We start from the raw sequence: 18,676 nt of genomic DNA on the forward strand, positions 1-18,676 counted from the left end.
ATATGGTGAACAAAGTGATTAGCCAGGGTCCCAGCAGGAAACAGTCAGCACGCTCACATGGAAGAATCTGAGGAGGGTTTAAAAAAACAGATCATGTACAAAGGTTTGAGCAGGTATCAGGGAAGTCATGCAGAATGATGATGGTGAGGGATGGAGACGTAGCTAGAACCTGGAAACAGAACTGTGAGGAGAGTTTCACGTGGAAGTCACTATGGCCTTTCATCATTCAAGGAGGAAGCAACAAGCCCAAGGTGACCCTGAAGAGAGGGAACCAGGGGAATAAATACCCTGACTTCACCACCACCCCAACTCCTGCAATTCTCCATCAGCCAAGTCCAGCTTGATGTTTGAGGAACAGGAAGCCTGTTGCTATGGGTCAGCATTCTGGGGCAAAGACAGTGGAGAGTGCATATGGAAGAGAAAATTGGAAAGTACTTGGACACAGTGGTAAAAATAAAGGGTTGGAGGAATCAGATTTGAGAAAAAAAGAGAAATTGTGATAATATGGAGCAGGCAGTTACACAGATATGACAGGTGAGTGAACAGACACCCACAAAATCCCTTTGCACCAACTCCCTTTGGCTCCCCTATCCCTTTCACCTTGTGGCCATCTCTCTTGCTCACACTGCCTCTGCAAGGTCCAAGGTCAGTCAGGAGCATAGGCCCTATTATAAGAGTGATTCTAATTAGTACCCTAAGTTTCTTCCCACTGTTTAAAACTTTTGTTCCTAACATTTAAAGAGTTACCACTGGGTACCTGGGTGGCTCAATCGATTAAGCGTCAGACTCTTGATCTTGATCAGGTCATGATCTCATGGTTCATGGGTTGAGGTCCCACACTGAGCTCTGTGCTGAAAGCACAGAATCTGTTGGGGGTTCTCTGTCTCCCTCTCTCTCTGCCCCTCCTGGCTCACACTCTATCTTTCTCTCTCAAAATAAATAAATAAACATTTAAGAGAAAATAAAGAATTAGCACCAATCCTTCTCCAACTCTTCCAAAAACTTTAAGAGGGGAGAATACTCACAAACCCTTTTTTGAGGCCATTATTACTCAAATAACAAAGCCAGATAAGGACACGGCTGGAAAAGAAAAGTACAGGCCAATGTCTCTGATGACCACAGATGCAAAAATTCGCAACAAAATATTAGCAAACTGAATTCAACATCACATTAAGAGGGTCATCACCATGATCAAGCATGATTTATCACTGGGATGCAAGAATGTTTAACATATATAAATCAATAAATGTGATTCACCACATTAATAGAAGAAAAGATAAAAACCATATGATAAACTCAATGAATGCAGAAAAAGAATTTGACAAAATACAACACCCTCTCATGATAAAAAACTCTCAACAAATTGTGTGTAGAAAGAACATATCTCAGCATAACAAAGAGCACATATGACAAGCTCACAGCTAACATACTCAGTGGTGAAAGATGCAGAGGTTTTCCTCTAAGATCAGAAACAAAACAAGGGTGTCCACTCTCACCACTCCTGTTTGACACAGAAGTCCCAGCCAGAGCAATCAGAAAAGAAAAAGAAATATAAGACATCCAGATCAGAAAGCTAGAAGTAAAACCGTCTTTATTTGCAGATGATATGATCTCACATATACAAAATCCTAAAGGCTCTACCAAAAACAAATTTAGTAAAGCTGCAGGATACAAAATCAACATAAAGAAATCAGTTGCCCAGCTGGCATAAAACAAAAATGCTTATCCTAAAATTTAGATGGAAATGCATGGGACCCAGGATAGCCAAACAATATTGAAAAAGAAGAACAAAGTTGGAGGACTCATACTTTGAAAAGATCAATAAAAACAGATAAATCTCTAGTGAGATCCATATAGTGAGAGAGAGAGAGAGAGAGAGAGAGAGAGAGAGAGAGAGAATTCACACATTGCCAATATCAGGAATGAGAAACACATCACTATGGATCTTCCATCTAGTCAAAGAATAAGAGGAAAAAAGGACAAATTCCTTGAAATATACCAACTACCAAAACTCACTCAAGAATGAATAGAGGGCTATTTATGAATTATAATGAGCATGTGTTATTGAAGGTGGGTGATAGGCACAAAAGTGTTCAGTAGGCTATTCTCTCTGCATTTACGTTTTTGAAATATCATTAACATTTTTAAATAGATACAGCACAAGGCAAAACAAATATTTATCAAATGTTCAGCTTACTTTGATGAGATTCTATGTCATCTTTCATCCCTACCAGCAAATTGGATGGCCTTAAGCCAGCTAACTTTTTCAAATAACAGTTTTTCTATTTTTGAAATGAAGGAATTGACCTAAATCATAAGATTTTTTCCAGCTTTCAAGTTCTATGACTTTGGACTAATGCATTCCAAGACTTCCTGTAAATCTTCCCTTCAAAGAACTCACTAGGTAGCAGTATGACTACATTTCTGAGTGTGAGCACTGCAGAGATAATTGTTTGTGAGTAAAATCCATGAGTTACTCATGGTTTCTTTGTGTCCTGAAAATACACGGATTAAAACAAAAACCAAGTTTCTCTTAACTAAATTGTTCATGTTCCCTCTCTCTCTCCCTTCCTCCTCCCATCCTCCTCTTTCTTTCTCTACAATTTCTTCCTGTCAATGACTATATTGTTACATATATTATCAATTAAAAAAATAGAACATGGTGTAACAGAAGTAATATTAAGTCAGCAGAAAATACCATTGTCTTCCTTTTGTGATTTAGAAGGACTCTGAGTCCCTTAGAACTGTTAAGTAACCCAAAATGATAATTATATAGTGGATGCCCTTTGTTTAGTTCCTCTTTCTCTGGTCCTAGTGAAACATTTTTTTTTTAATTTATTTATTTTGAGAGAGAGAGGACAGATTTACTTATTTTGTGGGGAGAGGGAGCACACATGAGGAGGGGAGGGGCAGAGAGAGAGGGAGAGAGAAAATACCAAGCAGGCTCTTCACCATCAGCATCAGAGCCCAGTGTGAGTCTCAAATTAATGAACTGTGAGATCATGACCTGAGCTGAAACCAAGTGTTGGATGCTTAACCAACTGAGCCACCCAGGCACTGCCCCCAGTGAAACATGTTTTAACTACATGATTCTTTCCTATTTACCAAAGTTGACTGATCCCAGAGTAGACCCCTGACACACATCGGTCAGTCTGTCCTGAACACATGAAAAAATAAAACGCAGGGTCACAAAGTTTCTGAGTAACTGTGATAGCTCTCCTCTAGATGAAAAAGAAGGAGGTCCATAATCTGCCGCTGCTGAATCCTTGTGTGAGTCAGTATTGTCATGAGACAAAACCCACACCAGTTACTTAAACGGAGATAATTTAATGTAGAGAATGATCAGTTAGGCACGAAAGGCAAAAAGTGACCAAAGATAACCTGGAAGTAAGCAAATACAGGAAGTAGCTCTGGCATGACTGGGAAATAAAGGGAAGAAGCTGGAATTGTGGGAACCATGAGAATAATTCTCCATATTTCTTCTCACACTCCTGACATGACAGCGATGGACGAGAGGAACCCTGTGCTTGAAGTCAGTTGTGGAGAAGAATGCAACTCGGAAATGCTGGCCTTCAGTGACCTGCCTCTTAGGGGCAGAGAAGAGCCAGCATTACGCTGGGACTCAGGAGCTGAAGACAATGGCAAAACAACACAATTCGAAAAACAAATTCTGAATCCCAAAGTGCAGTTTCTGGAGTATTCTGTTCTGGCAAATGAGAACTGCAGAGAATGCCAAAAAGAACTTGTATCTGGATCAGAGGCTGGTATTAACGAAGTAACTCAGAGAGGCGTTTTGTTCCCAGAGGACAGTAAAGTTCCCAAAGATCTGGGTGGTGTTTATCCTTACACACAACATAAACAGCACTCACTGCCTGTGCCCCCACACCCTACCCCCAATCTGGAAAACGGTTCCTTGAGAGGCCTTAGGAGTTCAAATTTCAAGAAGCCAAAGAATACAATGGAAGACTTCCTGGGAATATAGTATGGAAGGGGAGTGTGGGAAGGCTTTGGTGTCAGATCTGAGAATTGAATCCTAGCTCAATCGCTTACTAGTGATTGAGTTACCTTGGGAAAATGTCTTTCCCCTTCTGCAGGTGGGTTCCCTCATCTACAAAAGATGGATAATAATAACCATCTCCTAGGCTGGTGGAGTGATCTGGCTTTCTCTAATAGTAGACCCAAATATTCTACTGCGGGAGGAATCCCCATATGGATAATTCGACAGGTTGATAATATACATCATCACCACCTGAGGCGGCCCGCTTTCCTGTATGTTCAGTCTTTCAGCATACATTTACTAAATGAATGCTTTGTATCAGACAACTTGCAAAATTATTGAATACCACAGTGAAAACACATCATGGCTCTGACTGTAAAAGAGCTAAACAGTGTAGCCCAGGAGATGAGCATGTAAACGGTTATGAGCATAATCATTCGTGATTACTAGCAAGTCTTTGATGCTTTGTGAAGACCAAATTTCCTTAGGGCAGCTCAGCCAAAACCGTCACCTGTCATCATATGGAAAACAGGGAACCTGGATGTTAAATGTGGTGGGATACAGAAAGCACCTGATATATAGCAAGTAGCCAAGAGATGTAAGTTCCCTTCTCCCCCTCCCAAAGATGTGTCTTAAATTCGTATGAACCTACAACATCGTCTCCCATGTCTTTGGTAAACCCAAGTTTTGCTTGATGGTTTCACTCTCTATATGTCCTGTGACATGAGACCCCTCTAACAAAGGGCTCCATGTTGTCCAGAGTTGTTCCTGTGCACTGATACATCTATCTCCGATCTTCTTCTTGTCTAGGGTGGGGGTTTCCCTAAGTGTTTTTCTGTGATGGGAAGGCCAGGAAGTGACGATCTGAATACATGTCAGAAATGTTTGACTTGTGGCTTCCGTGAGAAGACAGCATTTTACTTCTTCCCAAAACAGCCCGATCTGCGAAGAGCCTCAAAGTGTCTTGGGTCGCTTTGTTGTGCTTCCAGTATTTCTGGAAATCATACTGGGAAAAAGAAAATATTTCTCCTCTGAAACTCACATTACTCTGGAATGGCACCTTTCATATATTGTTTACATTGTAATGTGTCTGTGAATTATCTCCAAGCTGAGTTCACAAAGGGAAAGGACGCAAGTATGTAGCTTTTAATAATTGCTTTCAGCTTTCACATTCTGATCCAAGATCAGGTCGGATAACAGCACCTTGCTCTGAAACTCCTTCCATAGCAAACTAGACATAATATATTTATTGTTGTAAATGGCAATGTCTTATTAGCTCATGATGTTTTAAGTCTATCCATCTTCTGCCCTGGGCCATTTTACACAGGAATGTGGTTAATCCGACACAGGCTAATTCATAGCATTGTTCTGTACAAAATCTCCTTTGGATTCAGGTTCCTCAGCTGTTTGTTTAAACTCCAATCTTTAATTTTAGATAAATTCAGCGCTTCCTAAGCTCACTAGAATGACAAGTGATTTTACTGGATAAAAGTGAAATTCTGAACATTATTAATCAGGAATGAAAAAATAGGAAGAAAACGAAGTTTGCAAATATGGCATGCTTCATCACAAGATGACGATTTTAAGAGAACTACTTTAATCGTCAGAGTTATTCTGTATCAAAGAGGCTTTATTTAATTGCAAGGAGCAGCCACTCTCAAGTAATGGGAATACTGAGATGTTAAACGGTGAATCGAATGTTGAGAATTTAGCTAAAAGACTCCGTACCTGTTGCCGCCTGGGCCTCCATTCTGTGTGGGCAAGGGGGGCCGGCAGAACTGACACCATCTGCTCCCTGCCCCCAGAGCATACCCACAGAGTCACGAGCAAATGTGATCTCCTGAAGTGACCTCTCCTGAGGCCCTCAAAAAAAGCATTCTCCCTGTCTCCTAGGGCCTTCCCTTGGTGTGCCCCATAGAGAAGACCCCTGAGAAGCTCACCAAAAGCCAGTACTTTTTGGTTTGTATTGGCCACTCTGGCCTCAGCCAGGGAACCCGAAAGCCCCTCACTCTTGGACTGTCATAAAGGCACGAACTCCAGATCCTGCTGGGCTCTCACTGCCTGCGTGCTGCCTTGACCTCCCCATGTGATCCCTCCAGGCACACCCTGTACCTCCTCCAGGACTTGGGAGTAATAAACTTCTCTATTTTAATTCCCCTGTGGCCCTTTGTTAAATCCATGAGATACACCGGGGCTCTACTCTACAGATGTTAATTTCATAAAGTCACAACCGTAAGACAAGAAGCCATTCCAGCACTCGTGCTCTCGACTGCGGGGGACAGGGCAGTAGGAAGAGAACATCATTCAATATCCCTCAGAACACCTAGATCATTCTGGTGAGCCTACAGAGCTCTGCCCCAGTGAACGTGTCATTTGTCAGGAACAAGTGGTTACTCCATATCCTGGTGTTTCTGCTCTGTGTCATAGTTTTATCTTTTTCTCTGTATGTGCTCACTTCTATTGCTAGCTATCCCTGCATCTAACACTGCCTGTTGCCTTTCCTCTGTGTGGACTTCACCTTCCCAAGGATAGAGTCGTAGTGGGTAAGAATGTCTTCATCCATGATGGCACACCCTACTGAGGACAATTCTTCCATCAAGACACCCTGTAGACCTTTAACACAGTCTTCAATTGAGTGGATCTTACTCTCTCATGGGCCACAAGAAACCAAAAGAATGTTTCTCAAAATTGTAATATCTTTGGGTCATTAGATGGACATTTGTATATATGCCTCCAATAACAACTTTAGGTAAAAACAATGTATGAGAATCATAATACATTTAAATAATGAAAGCATAACTTTTTATATATTAATATTATGATACTAATAATATTAGCTTGTTTCAGTAAAAGGTGAGATAATATGTTTTTATACAGACCACTGAGAGCTTGCACCATGTGTTGTTTCTTATCCAGGAAGTTTCTTTTCTTAGTTTTTGCTTCTACAAAATTAAAAATATAAACTCCAAATAATACCGGGAATAGCAGGGAGTGCATAGTGCCTTTCTTTTCCAGATAATTTTGTCTGTTAAGATGGAATATGGACTCAGAAACTGTGGATTCCAGAAGATATTAATTTGAGTTTTTAAATGATGATGGGGTGTCTGGGTGTCTCAGTCAGTTAAGTGTCCGACTTAGGCTCAGGTTATGATCTCATAGTCCGTGAGTTCGAGCCCCACGTCAGGCTCTGTGCTGACAGCTCAGAACCTGGAACCTGCTTCGGATTCTGTGTCTCCTTCTCTCTCTCTGCCCCACCCTTGCTCAGACTTTCTGCACACACTCTCAAAAATAAGCATTAAAAAATATTTTTACAAATAAAAAATAAATTGCCTGTATCCACTGAAACAGTCATAATTTTTCTTCTTTCATGTGGTTAAATTAGGCAAATAAAATAAATTTTTCTGACATTGAAATTCTTGCTTTGCTGCTCCACCAATTCCATGTTATATTTGTCCAGAATTTTATCTGTACCTTATGTTTAAAATTCTCTAATTAATCGGTATTAAAGATTGTTTTCCACAGTGTTAATTTAGTCTTAACCATATTTTGATTAATTTCTTTACTCACCTGGAAACTTTTGTATTCCTTTCTTGATTCAATTTTCTTCATCCTGAGGTAAACTTTCTTTTTTATGTTTATTTTTGAGAGAGAGAGAGACTGAGTGTGAGTAGGGGAGGGGCAGAGAGAGGGAGACACAGGGTCCAAAGCAGCCTCCAGTCTCCGAGCTGTCAGCACAGAGCCCGATGAGGGGCTTGAACCCATGAGACTTGAGATCATGACCTGAGCCGAAGTCAGACACTTAACCAACTGAGACACCCAGGCGCCCCTGAGGTAAACTTTTAATGGATTTTTCAGTGATGATTAATCTGTGATTAGTAAGCTCTCAGTTTTTGTCTTTTTTCACTATTATTCTTTTTTTTTAATTGTTTTTTTTTAATTTTTTTTTCAACGTTTATTTATTTTTGGGACAGAGAGAGACAGAGCATGAACGGGGGAGGGTCAGAGAGAGAGAGGGAGACACAGAATCGGAAACAGGCTCCAGGCTCTGAGCCATCAGCCCAGAGCCCGACGCGGGGCTCGAACTCACGGACCACAAGATCGTGACCTGGCTGAAGTCGGACACTTAACCGACTGCGCTACCCAGGCGCCCCTTCACTATTATTCTTGAAAGTAGTATAGACATATACTGAGTCCACAGTTGATGGTTATTTTATGCTCAGCATCTTCAATATATTACTCTACTATGCCCTAAATATGCCTAATTATGCCTAATTCCATTATGCCACTCTTGTTTCTGATAACAACTACTGTCAGTCTAACCGGTACTCCTTTCAGATGACTTGTCTTTTTTCTGGTGGCTTTTTACTTATTTTTTAATGTTTATTTATTTTTGAAAGAGAGAGCGACAGAGCCTGACGTGGGACTCAAACCCACAAACCACAAGATCATGACCTGAGCTGAAGTTGGACACTCAACCAACTGAGCCATTCAGGTGCCCCTTTATTTTATTTTTTTTAATGTTATTTTCTTTTGAGAGAGCACAAGCAGGAGAGGGGCAGAGAGAGGGGGGGACCAAGGATCCAAAGCAGGCTCCACGCTGTCAGCCCAGAGCCCAATATGGAGCTTGAAATCACAAACCATAAGATCATGACCTGAGCCGAAGTTGGACGCTCAACCAACTGAGCCACCCAGGTGCCCCTCTGGTAGCTTTTTAAATAGTATCTTGTTCCTTGAGGTAATCCTAGTTCACTATGTGCCCAGGTTTCTATTTATTTTTCTTTATCTAATGAATTCTTGCTTTCTGGAACACTCTTACCCATTTCTTCATTCTATATTATCTCTCTTGTGTTTATTCCAAAATTTTTTCCATGTCTCTCAATCACTCTTTAATACTTTCACTCACTTTATTCTGTTCTCTAAATGACTTCTTTTAGTGTCATTTTTACCTTAATTCTCTGTTTAATTATATCTAATTTACTACTTAATATAGTCACTCTTTTTTTTTAATTTACATTCTAGTTAGTTAACATACAGTGTAATATTAGCGAGTCAACACTTCCTACAACATACAGAGTGGTTTATAATTGTTGTGTTATTGTGAGCTGTGCTTGTAGGGCTGTTTTTTCCTGGACAAGTATTCTGGATTGTAGAAAAGCAGCCACACTAAAGTTCTGCATTTCTACTGCAAAAGCCCCAAAGGTTTCACTAGTCCTAGATTAGCAATTTTTAACAAGTATAATTGACATATAATTATAATTGACATATAAGTATAATTGACATAAAAATAAAATCTACATGAATAAAGTATACAATATGATAAATTTTGACATATTTAGGCACTCACGAAATTATTACTGTAATCAAAATTGTTAACATATTCATCACCTAAAAGAGTTTCTGGTGCCATTTGTAATCCATTTCTCCTGACCCACACCGCATCCCACCTCCTCCTCCCCACGTAACCACTGAGCTGTCTCCACCATGATAGATTAGTTTGCATTTTCTAGATCCTTGTACAAATGGAATAATAAATTATGTACTCTTTGTTGATTTGATTCTTGCAATGAACAAAATATTAGGAATGAAGTGTTGAGGTAATATAGAAGGCATATATCTACATTTTTTTTAAATTTCCAACCTGTTTTCCAAGTGGTTGTACAATTATACATCCTTGCTAACAGTGTATAATGGTTCCAATTTACTCACATATTCATCAATTCATTTTAATTATAGAAAGCCTAATAACTGTATCATGTATCCTATTGTGGTTCTAATTTCCATTTCCCAAAGGACTAACTATAAGCATGGAGAACCCCTACTGCTGTGACCCCAAGAATTTCTTCCTCTTACTCAAGTCACACAGTCTCAGCAATCCATCAAAATTACCATGCAAGTGTTTCTATCAGAGTTGAAGGCTCTAGTGGTTTCTTCTCTGGGTAAGCAGATTTTGATTTCTGTATCTCTCTGGACATGTCCGTCTCTCCACATTTATTTTTTTTTATATATATATTTTATTTTATTTTATTTTCAATATATGAAAATTATTGTCAAATTGGTTTCCATACAACACCCAGTGCTCATCCCAACAGGTGCCTTCCTCAATGCCCATCACCCACCCTCCCCTCCCTCCCACCCCCCATCAACCCTCAGTTTGTTCTCAGTTTTTAAAGTCTCTTATGCTTTGGCTCTCTCCCACTCTAACCTCTTTTTTTTTTTCCTTCCCCTCCCCCATGGGTTTCTGTTAAGTTTCTCAGGATCCGCATAAGAGTGAAAACATATGGTATCTGTCTTTCTCTGTATGGCTTATTTCACTTAGCATCACACTCTCCAGTTCCATCCACGATGCTACAAAGGGCATATCTCATTCTTTCTCATTGCCACGTAGTACTCCATTGTGTATATAAACCACAATTTCTTTTTTTTTTTTTAATTTTTTTTTCAACGTTTATTTATTTTTTGGGACAGAGAGAGACAGAGCATGAACGGGCGAGGGGCAGAGAGAGAGGGAGACACAGAATCGGAAACAGGCTCCAGGCTCTGAGCCATCAGCCCAGAGCCTGATGCGGGGCTCGAACTCACGGACCACGAGATCGTGACCTGGCTGAAGTCGGACGCTTAACCGACTGCGCCACCCAGGCGCCCCTAAACCACAATTTCTTTATCCATTCATCAGTTGATGAACATTTAGGCTCTTTCCATAATTTGGCTATTGTTAAGAGTGCTGCTATAAACATTGGGGTACAAGTGCCCCTATGCATCAGGACTCCTGTATCCCTTGGGTAAATTCCTAGCAGTGCTATTGCAGGGTCATAGGGTAGGTCTATTTTTAATTTTCTGAGGAACCTCCACACTGTTTTCCACAGTGGCTGCACCAATTTGCATTCCCACCAACAGTGCAAGAGGGTTCCCGTTTCTCCACATCCTCTCCAGCATCTATAGTCTCCTGATTTGTTCATTTTGGCCACTCTGACTGGCGTGAGGTGATATCTGAGTGTGGTTTTGATTTGTATTTCCCTGATAAGGAGTGATGTTGAGCATCTTTTCATGTGCCTGTTGGCCATCCGGATGTCTTCTTTAGAGAAGTGTCTATTCATGTTTTCTGCCCATTTCTTCACTGGGTTGTTTTTCGGGTGCCGTCTCTCCATATTTAAAGGTAGCAGTTTGCCCTGAGATTTTACCTTGCTACAAGGTGCAAGACAAGTTGTTAATTTTCCATTTGTCCAGCTTTTTCTGAGAATGGGAATGATAACTTCCATGCTCAGTACATGTCCGATTGGAAACTGGATGTCTACAAAAAGGTTAACTGAAGATTTTAACCAAAATTTAATTTATTCAATATAAAGAGAGCTGTTCCGGTTTTATGGGTTTTTTTTTCTTTTGTAAGCTGTGAAAGTTTGTGTTTTCAGGAATATGTTCAATTTGTCATATTCACTGTCATTAAGTTTATTATATATTCCCTTAATATCTTTAATATTTGTAGAACCTGTAATTATGTCACCTATCTCATTTCTCATCATAATGATTTGTGTGTTTTCTGTTTCCTGACTATTTTGGCTAGAGATTTTATTTCACAATTTTATTATCTTCTGAACTACTATTTTAGCCACATCCCACATATTTTGATAAGTTAATTTCCATGTAGTTCAACACATTTTCAATTTTTTAATGTTTCCTTAAATCTTGGATTATAAGTATGTTAATTTTTTAATTGAGGTATAACTGACATAATGTTATATTAGTTCAGGTGTACAACATACTGATATTTGTATATGCTGCAAAATGACCACCATAGTAATTCCCATTAATATCCATCACCATACATAATTACAATTTTTTTTTCTCATGAGAACTTTCAACATCCATTCTCCTAGCTACTTTCAAATATGCAATACAGTATTCTTAACTATAGTCACCACACTATAGATCCCCATGATTTATACATTTTGCAATTGGAAATTTGTACCTTTTGAAACCCTCACACCCATTTTGCCCGTCCTCCACTCTCCACCTCAGGCAGCCACCTCATTCTGCTCTTTACACCCATGAGCTCTGGTTTTTGTTTGGTTTTTTTTTTTTTTTTAGATTTTTAATCTGATTTTTTTTTAGTTTTTAAATATTGTGGTTTTTCCTGATATCTTTGTTATTGGCTACTTACTTAAAATTTAATTTTGTTCAGAGAACATTATGTAGTTTGACTTGACTCCTTTAAAATGTATTCAGATTTTTTTGATGGCCAAAAATGTGGTCTATCTTAATAAATGCTTACTTTTACTTATTCACTTAAAAAGTACCTGTTGTTTGGTGGGAAATTTTATAAATGACACAGATCAAGTTGGTCAACACTACTGTTCAAGTCTTTATATACTTACTTATTTTCTGTCTACTGGTTTCATTAGTTATTGAGATACGGTATTAAAATATTCAATAACTGTGGATTTGCCAAATATTTTCTATCAGATTTGCTTTATTTTAGAACTCTGCTATTAGGTACACAAATGCTTAGAAATCTTATTTCCTCTTGATAAATTTACCCTTTGTAACATTATGAAATTATCCTCTTGATTCCAGGTTATATTCTTTGCTCTGAGATCTAATTTGTCTAAAATGAAAATAACCACCCCAGCTTGCTTTTGCTTGAAGTTATTATGGCATATATATTATAGCCATCCTTTCATTTTTAACCTAGCTGTGTCTTTAAAGTTTCTTGCAAGTTTCTTATAGGCAGCATATAATAATGTACTGCTTTTCTTTTAATCTAATTTGACAACCTGGGGACGCCTGGGTGGCTCAGTTGGTTAAGCATCCAACTCTTGGTTTTGTCTCAGGTCATGATCTCATGGTTTGTGGGTTCAAGCCCCACATCCATTTCTGTGCAAAAGGCACAGAGCCTGCTTGGAATTCTGTTCTCTCTCTCTCTGCCCCTCCCCTGCTCGCTCTCTCAAAAATAAATAAACATTAAACAAATTTTAATTTGACAATCTGTACTTTTTGATTAGGCGGTTTAGACCACTTATATTTAATGTGATTTTTTAAATACCTTTGGGTTTAAACAGACCATCTTGTTAGTTTTGTTCTATATACTCCATCTGTTCTTTGATTGCCTTTTCCTCTTTTTCTGCCTTGAGACTAAATGAGCATTTTTTTATTATTTCATTTTATCTCCTTTTTGGTTTAACAGCTACAAATTCTTGTTATGCTATTTTAGTTGTTACTTTAGGGTATATATCATACTCTTTAAAAATTTATCACAGTTTGCTTTTAGATGATACTTTATCGATTCTAAGATAGATACTCTATCGATTATAAGAAAATTACAGAATTTCTTTACAAAGTTTATTTAAAGGAGAAGTTCTAATTCTCTTCCACAAGGTTTTATGCTTTTCTTTCATACATTTTATTTATGAATGTTATAATTCCAACACATTATCACTTTTTATTTAAGGGTTAATTATATTTTTTAGGGGTGCCTGGGTGGCTCAGTCGGTTAAGCATCTGACTTTGGCTCAGGTCATGATCTCACAGTTCGTGGGTTCAAGCCCCGTGTTGGGCTCTGTGCTGACAGCTCAGAGCCTGGAGCCTGCTTCAGATTCTTTGTCTCCCTTTCTCTCTGCCCCTCCCCTGCTCATGCTCTGTCTCTCTCTGTCTCTCAAAAATAAATAAATGTCAAAAAAAATTTTTTTAAGAGTTAATTATATTTTCAAGAAAATTGTTCAAAGTAAAAAAGAAAAGTTCTTATATTTACCCGTGTAGTTAGTTTCTGTTGTTTTCCCTTTCTGTGTGTAGATCAAGGTTTCTATATGATATAATTTACATCTACGTGAAGGACTTCTCTTAACACGTCTTGCACTGCAGGTCTCTGTGTTAAGAATCATTGCAACTTGTGTATGCATGAAGAAAATGTAATTTTCCAAAACAAGTCTTTTAAAAAAATTTTTAAGTTTGTTAATTTCAAAAACCTCACTAGTGGAATAAAAGAATTTAATACAGGCACACAAAAAAGGAAGCCCCATGAGGTTTTCACTAGGATGAAATGGGATTAGCTTTGCAGTTCTCATAATCCTCTTAACGGAAGGATGCAATTTCAGTTTCATTGCTGATTCTAGCAGCTTCCAGAATGCTACCTTCTTTTACCAGGGGTCTGCCAGTTTCCAAATTCAACACAAGTTTATTTGCGTTTGATTTATGAGCTTGACGAATTACCTTCAGTTCGTCATATGTATAATTAATGAATGGTGGTGTCAGGCTGGCCCTTAAAGAGACCTCTTGCTTTAGAAATACAACAGGGGGACTGGGTGGCTCAGTTGGTCAAGTGTCCCACTTCAGCTCAGGTCATGGTCTCACAGTTTGTGAGTTCGAGCCCTGTATCAGGCTATGTGTTGATGCTCAGAGCCTGAAGCTTGCTTTGGATTTTGTGTCTCCCTCTCTCTCTGCCCCTCTCCTGTGCTCTCTCACTCTCTCAAAAACAAATAATGCAACTTTTTTTTTATTAAAAAAAAGAAATACTATAAATTTCTCTACAGTTTGGTCCAAATTAATTCCATGATATGCTACAGGTTTGTAATTATAATGCTCAAATGAATGAATGAGGCAAACTATAATGGTCACCTCTCCAGAAATCATGTGAAGAAATTCTTTTGATCCAAAATTTTTTTCACATGTAGGCTCCCTAGGGAATCTCTCACATACAAAAACAAGGAAAACTCTGCTAATATATTTTGCCCATTTGGTTTTACTGAACATTCAGCAAGTGAAGCCTGTGATTAGTCAAAATTGGTATCCCAATATTCTTTTTTTTAAGTTTATTTATTTATTTAGAGAGAGACAGAGACAGCATGAGCAGGGGAAGAGCAGAGAGAGAGGGAGAAGAGAGAGAATCCCAAGCAGGATCCGCACCTTCAACACAGAGACCGACACGGGGCTCAAACTCACAAAACCACAAGATCATGACCTGAGGTGAAACTGAGACTCTGACGCTTAACTACGTGAGCCACCCAGACACCTCCAATATTCTTCTATTTGAAGAATATTTTTGATGGTAAAGTAATTCTAGACTGATATATTTTTTTCTTTCAATACTTTAAAGATGTTGCACCTCTATTTTTTTCTTCTATTGTTTCTAGTGAGAAATCTGTCATCTATACCTTTGTTTTTCTGAACATAAGGAATATATTTTCTAAGTGATTTTGAGATTTTATTACTGGTTTTAAGCAATTTTATTAATAAATGACTTGGTATAGTTTCCTTCATCTTTCTTGTACCTAAGGTTCTTTGAACTTTTGGATTTACATGCTTGTAATTTTCACTGAATTTGGATATATTTTAGCTACTTTTTCTTCAAATGTTTTTTAAGTTCCCCTCTATCCTCTTCTTAGGGGACTCTAATTATTTGTATATTTAGCTCCTTAAATTTGTCTTACAGGTCACTAATGCTTTTTTTTTTTCAACGTTTATTTATTTTGGGGACAGAGAAAGACAGAGCATGAATGGGGGAGGGGCAGAGAGAGGGAGACACAGAATCGGAAACAGGCTCCAGGCTCTGAGCCATCAGCCCAGAGCCTGACGCGGGGCTCGAACTCACAGACCGCAAGATCGTGACCTGGCTGAAGTCGGACGCTTAACCGACTGCGCCACCCAGGCGCCCCATTGCTTTTTCATTTTTAAGTATTTTTTTCTCTGTGTTTCATTATGGGTATTTTTTATTGCTATGTCTTCAAGTTTATTAATATGTATTTTGTGCTTTATTATTTAATCTTCTAGTAATCCTATACAGTGTATTTTTGATCTCAGAAATCATAATTTTATCATTTGAAGTTTGATTTGCTGAGTCTTTCCTCCAGCTTTTTGAACATATAAAATATGATCATAATGAACCTTTTAGTGTCCCTTCTACTAAATTTACCATTTGTGTCATTTCTAGTTTCATTTTCATTGATTGATTTTTCTCATTAAGGGTTGCATTTTCCTATGTCTTTGCATGTTTGGTAATTTCACTTGGATGCTAGACCTTGTGCTTTATACCTTGTTGGGTGCTAGTACTTTTTTATTCCTATAAATATTTTTGAGCTTCATTCTGGAACATAATTAAGTGATTTAAAAACTTATCCTTTTAGATGTGACTTTTAAGCTTTGTTACATGGGGACAAAGCAACATTAAATCTAGAGTTAATTTTTCCCACTACTGACATCATTAGTTACTAAGTTTTTCACTCTGTTGGCAATATTCCCAGTCATATGTGACTTTCTAGGTAATTCCCTCCTCTCATTTGGCATATTTCTTCCCCACACTTTGAGTAATTTCCTCAAATTCATGTACTGATCATTACTGTACTGCATATTTGAAAGAGTGTCTCTGCTGATTTCTGAAGTCTTGTCTCTGTGCAGTTTTCTTCTCTATGTTATTCAGTCCTGTAAACTCTAGCTATCTTAGCCTCTCCAAACTACCACATCTGTCTCTCAACTTAGGGAGGAGGCTCCCTTCCCTAAGCCTTGTCCGGGCAATAAGCTAGGGCAATCACAGGGCTCACTTAATTTATTTCTCATATCTAAAGATCAACATTCTTAACTGCCTGATGCCCAGTGTCTTGAAAACATTTGATTCTGATATTTTGTCTATTTTCAGAAGTTTCAGCATAAATCTTGTCCTGATTACTCCATCTTCACCAAATGAGGAAAGCTTCTCAGTAGTTCTATGTTGTTTCTCAATTTGGTATATTTGCATTATGTGTAATTAAATATAAACTTATACCTGTGTCTTCCATGAGCTAGAAAGTTTTTCTTAAGGGTGAGTTTTTTCTACCTTTATTGGATTCTTGAGAGGGTGAATAAAAACAAATTTATACTTCAACTTCCAAGAAAGGTGTGCTGAGAGTTTTTTCCAATTTACTTTTCAACACCTGGAGTTACTTGATGATCCCATAAAATGGGATATGGCTTCATTCCACTGTGTGGGGAAAATTATTTCACTTACATTTGCAGCTTGTTTTATAACTTCCTTGGCCATACCAAAACATGTATCCTTTTTCAAGGAATGCAGAGTATAACTTCATTTATGATCTATTGTTTTGTTTTGGCTTCTTCTCTGCCTTTAATATCAAAATGTATCAATTTCATACTGGAAGCATTATGTTATTCTTATTTTGGAAAAATTTGATTTTACTGGAGAGGTCCTTGTGCTTTCTTTGAAAATGACATGAAAACCTCTCAGGGTTCATGCGATGTTTTTCAAAATTTTGTAAGATAGGTGCAAGGCCAGCTGCTTTCAGACAATTCCTTATTTGTACTCTTTTCTTTTTCTAATCCTTAAGAAAGTTATCACACTATATTCTGTTATTCAAGCTCATAAACCTTCACACTCCATATTGGCAGTGGAGCCTTGTTCACTTTATGCATTTGGAATATTCTTTAAAGTTACAATATTTAAACTACTGTTAATTTGAGATACAGGTTTATCTTTTGTGAATTGTTTATGTAATGCAATTCATATAATACAGCAGCAAAAAGGTAAATTCAGCGGGTACAACAAAAGCATACAAATGATGTAAAAATAGGTTAACCATTTTAAACTTCAACTTGATTAATGAATATTTTAAAAGACTGATGAATGCAGTCCTAAATCATTCAGTGTCTCCAAGGACATAATGATTAAAATAAAGAATAATGTATTTCTCTGCAAATATGATCAAACTTACATTTCACATGTATAATGTATTTGTGTGAACTTTTTTCTAAAATTGCCAAGGGCCTGTTAAGTACTCTATAGTCTTACAAGGATTCTGAGTTGTACATTAGCTACATTTTAGGAAATTCTGCCTTCAAAAATGCATTAAAACTATAGACCTTTTCAAATATATTTGCACAAATGTCCCTGAAATCCATTTGCAGACCTCAGGCTAGGAATCACTCAGATGTTTACTGTGATTAAGGCACAGATCCTCCAATAAATGTGTTATGGCCAAGAGAACAGGATCTTTTGCCCCAAAGCCTAACAATTTCTTAGCAAGCAACTACCTGGGGTTACTTTTTTAAAAGCGGATTGTGACATGGCAAACAATTGTAATTCCATGCATTGTCCAGTTTGAAAACCAAAATGAAAAAAAAAACAGACACAGATATCAGACACTGTGGCAAACACCATTCACAGGCAATTGATTTGTCATTTATATGTGCTCAGTTTTAGAGAGATATCTAAAGCCCTTTAAACATTACTAGACTAGAAGTTACCAGAAAGGCTGCATGACAAATCTAGAATACTATAAGGGCCAGAAACACACTTAAACGAGGCACTCATGCTTTGACAAAACAAAAACACAAAATCTGATATGAATCTTAATGTTTTGGCTTGCCATTAGTGTATACCCTCTTGAAAATGAGTCTTGTTTAGACAGGAATAGAAAGAGCACATTTAGCCAAATTGCATCCGCCATTCATGTGTTACAGATTTTAAACTCACTAGTTACCATCCACATATGTGCTCCTTTTTTAAAAGCAAAAAGATAATATTCTTCCCAAATGACATTGCAATCATATAACTCTAAGTGAAATTAAAAAACAATAACACTTCCTTTAAGGCTGAAATCAACTCACATGTAAAAATAACAAATGAAGATGCTTTAGATAGAATGATTCAAGATTTATCTAACTAAATATGGTAGAATTTGCTTTAAGATGGTTATTTAAGGG

At 37.8% G+C, this 18,676-nt stretch overlaps 1 protein-coding gene across 2 annotated transcripts; it reads right to left on the reverse strand.

The window, feature by feature from the left end:
- Window positions 1-14,059: 14,059 nt before the first annotated feature.
- On the reverse strand, window positions 14,060-14,617 carry LOC122482475 (UPF0538 protein C2orf76-like). 2 transcript variants are annotated; one of them, XM_043578800.1, is made up of 2 exons: window positions 14,474-14,617; window positions 14,060-14,197 (listed from the first exon to the last, which is right to left on the reverse strand). In XM_043578800.1, exons 1-2 carry the CDS (start codon window positions 14,615-14,617, stop codon window positions 14,060-14,062), a joined length of 282 nt encoding a protein of 93 aa, XP_043434735.1. The 2 variants fall into 2 exon arrangements, with proteins under 2 accessions (XP_043434735.1, XP_043434734.1); XM_043578799.1 differs by having other exon boundaries at window positions 14,060-14,263.
- Between the last annotated feature and the right edge of the window lie 4,059 nt (window positions 14,618-18,676).

This window comes from Prionailurus bengalensis, chromosome D1 (assembly GCF_016509475.1).
Source record: "Prionailurus bengalensis isolate Pbe53 chromosome D1, Fcat_Pben_1.1_paternal_pri, whole genome shotgun sequence".
Lineage (NCBI taxonomy): Eukaryota > Metazoa > Chordata > Mammalia > Carnivora > Felidae > Prionailurus > Prionailurus bengalensis.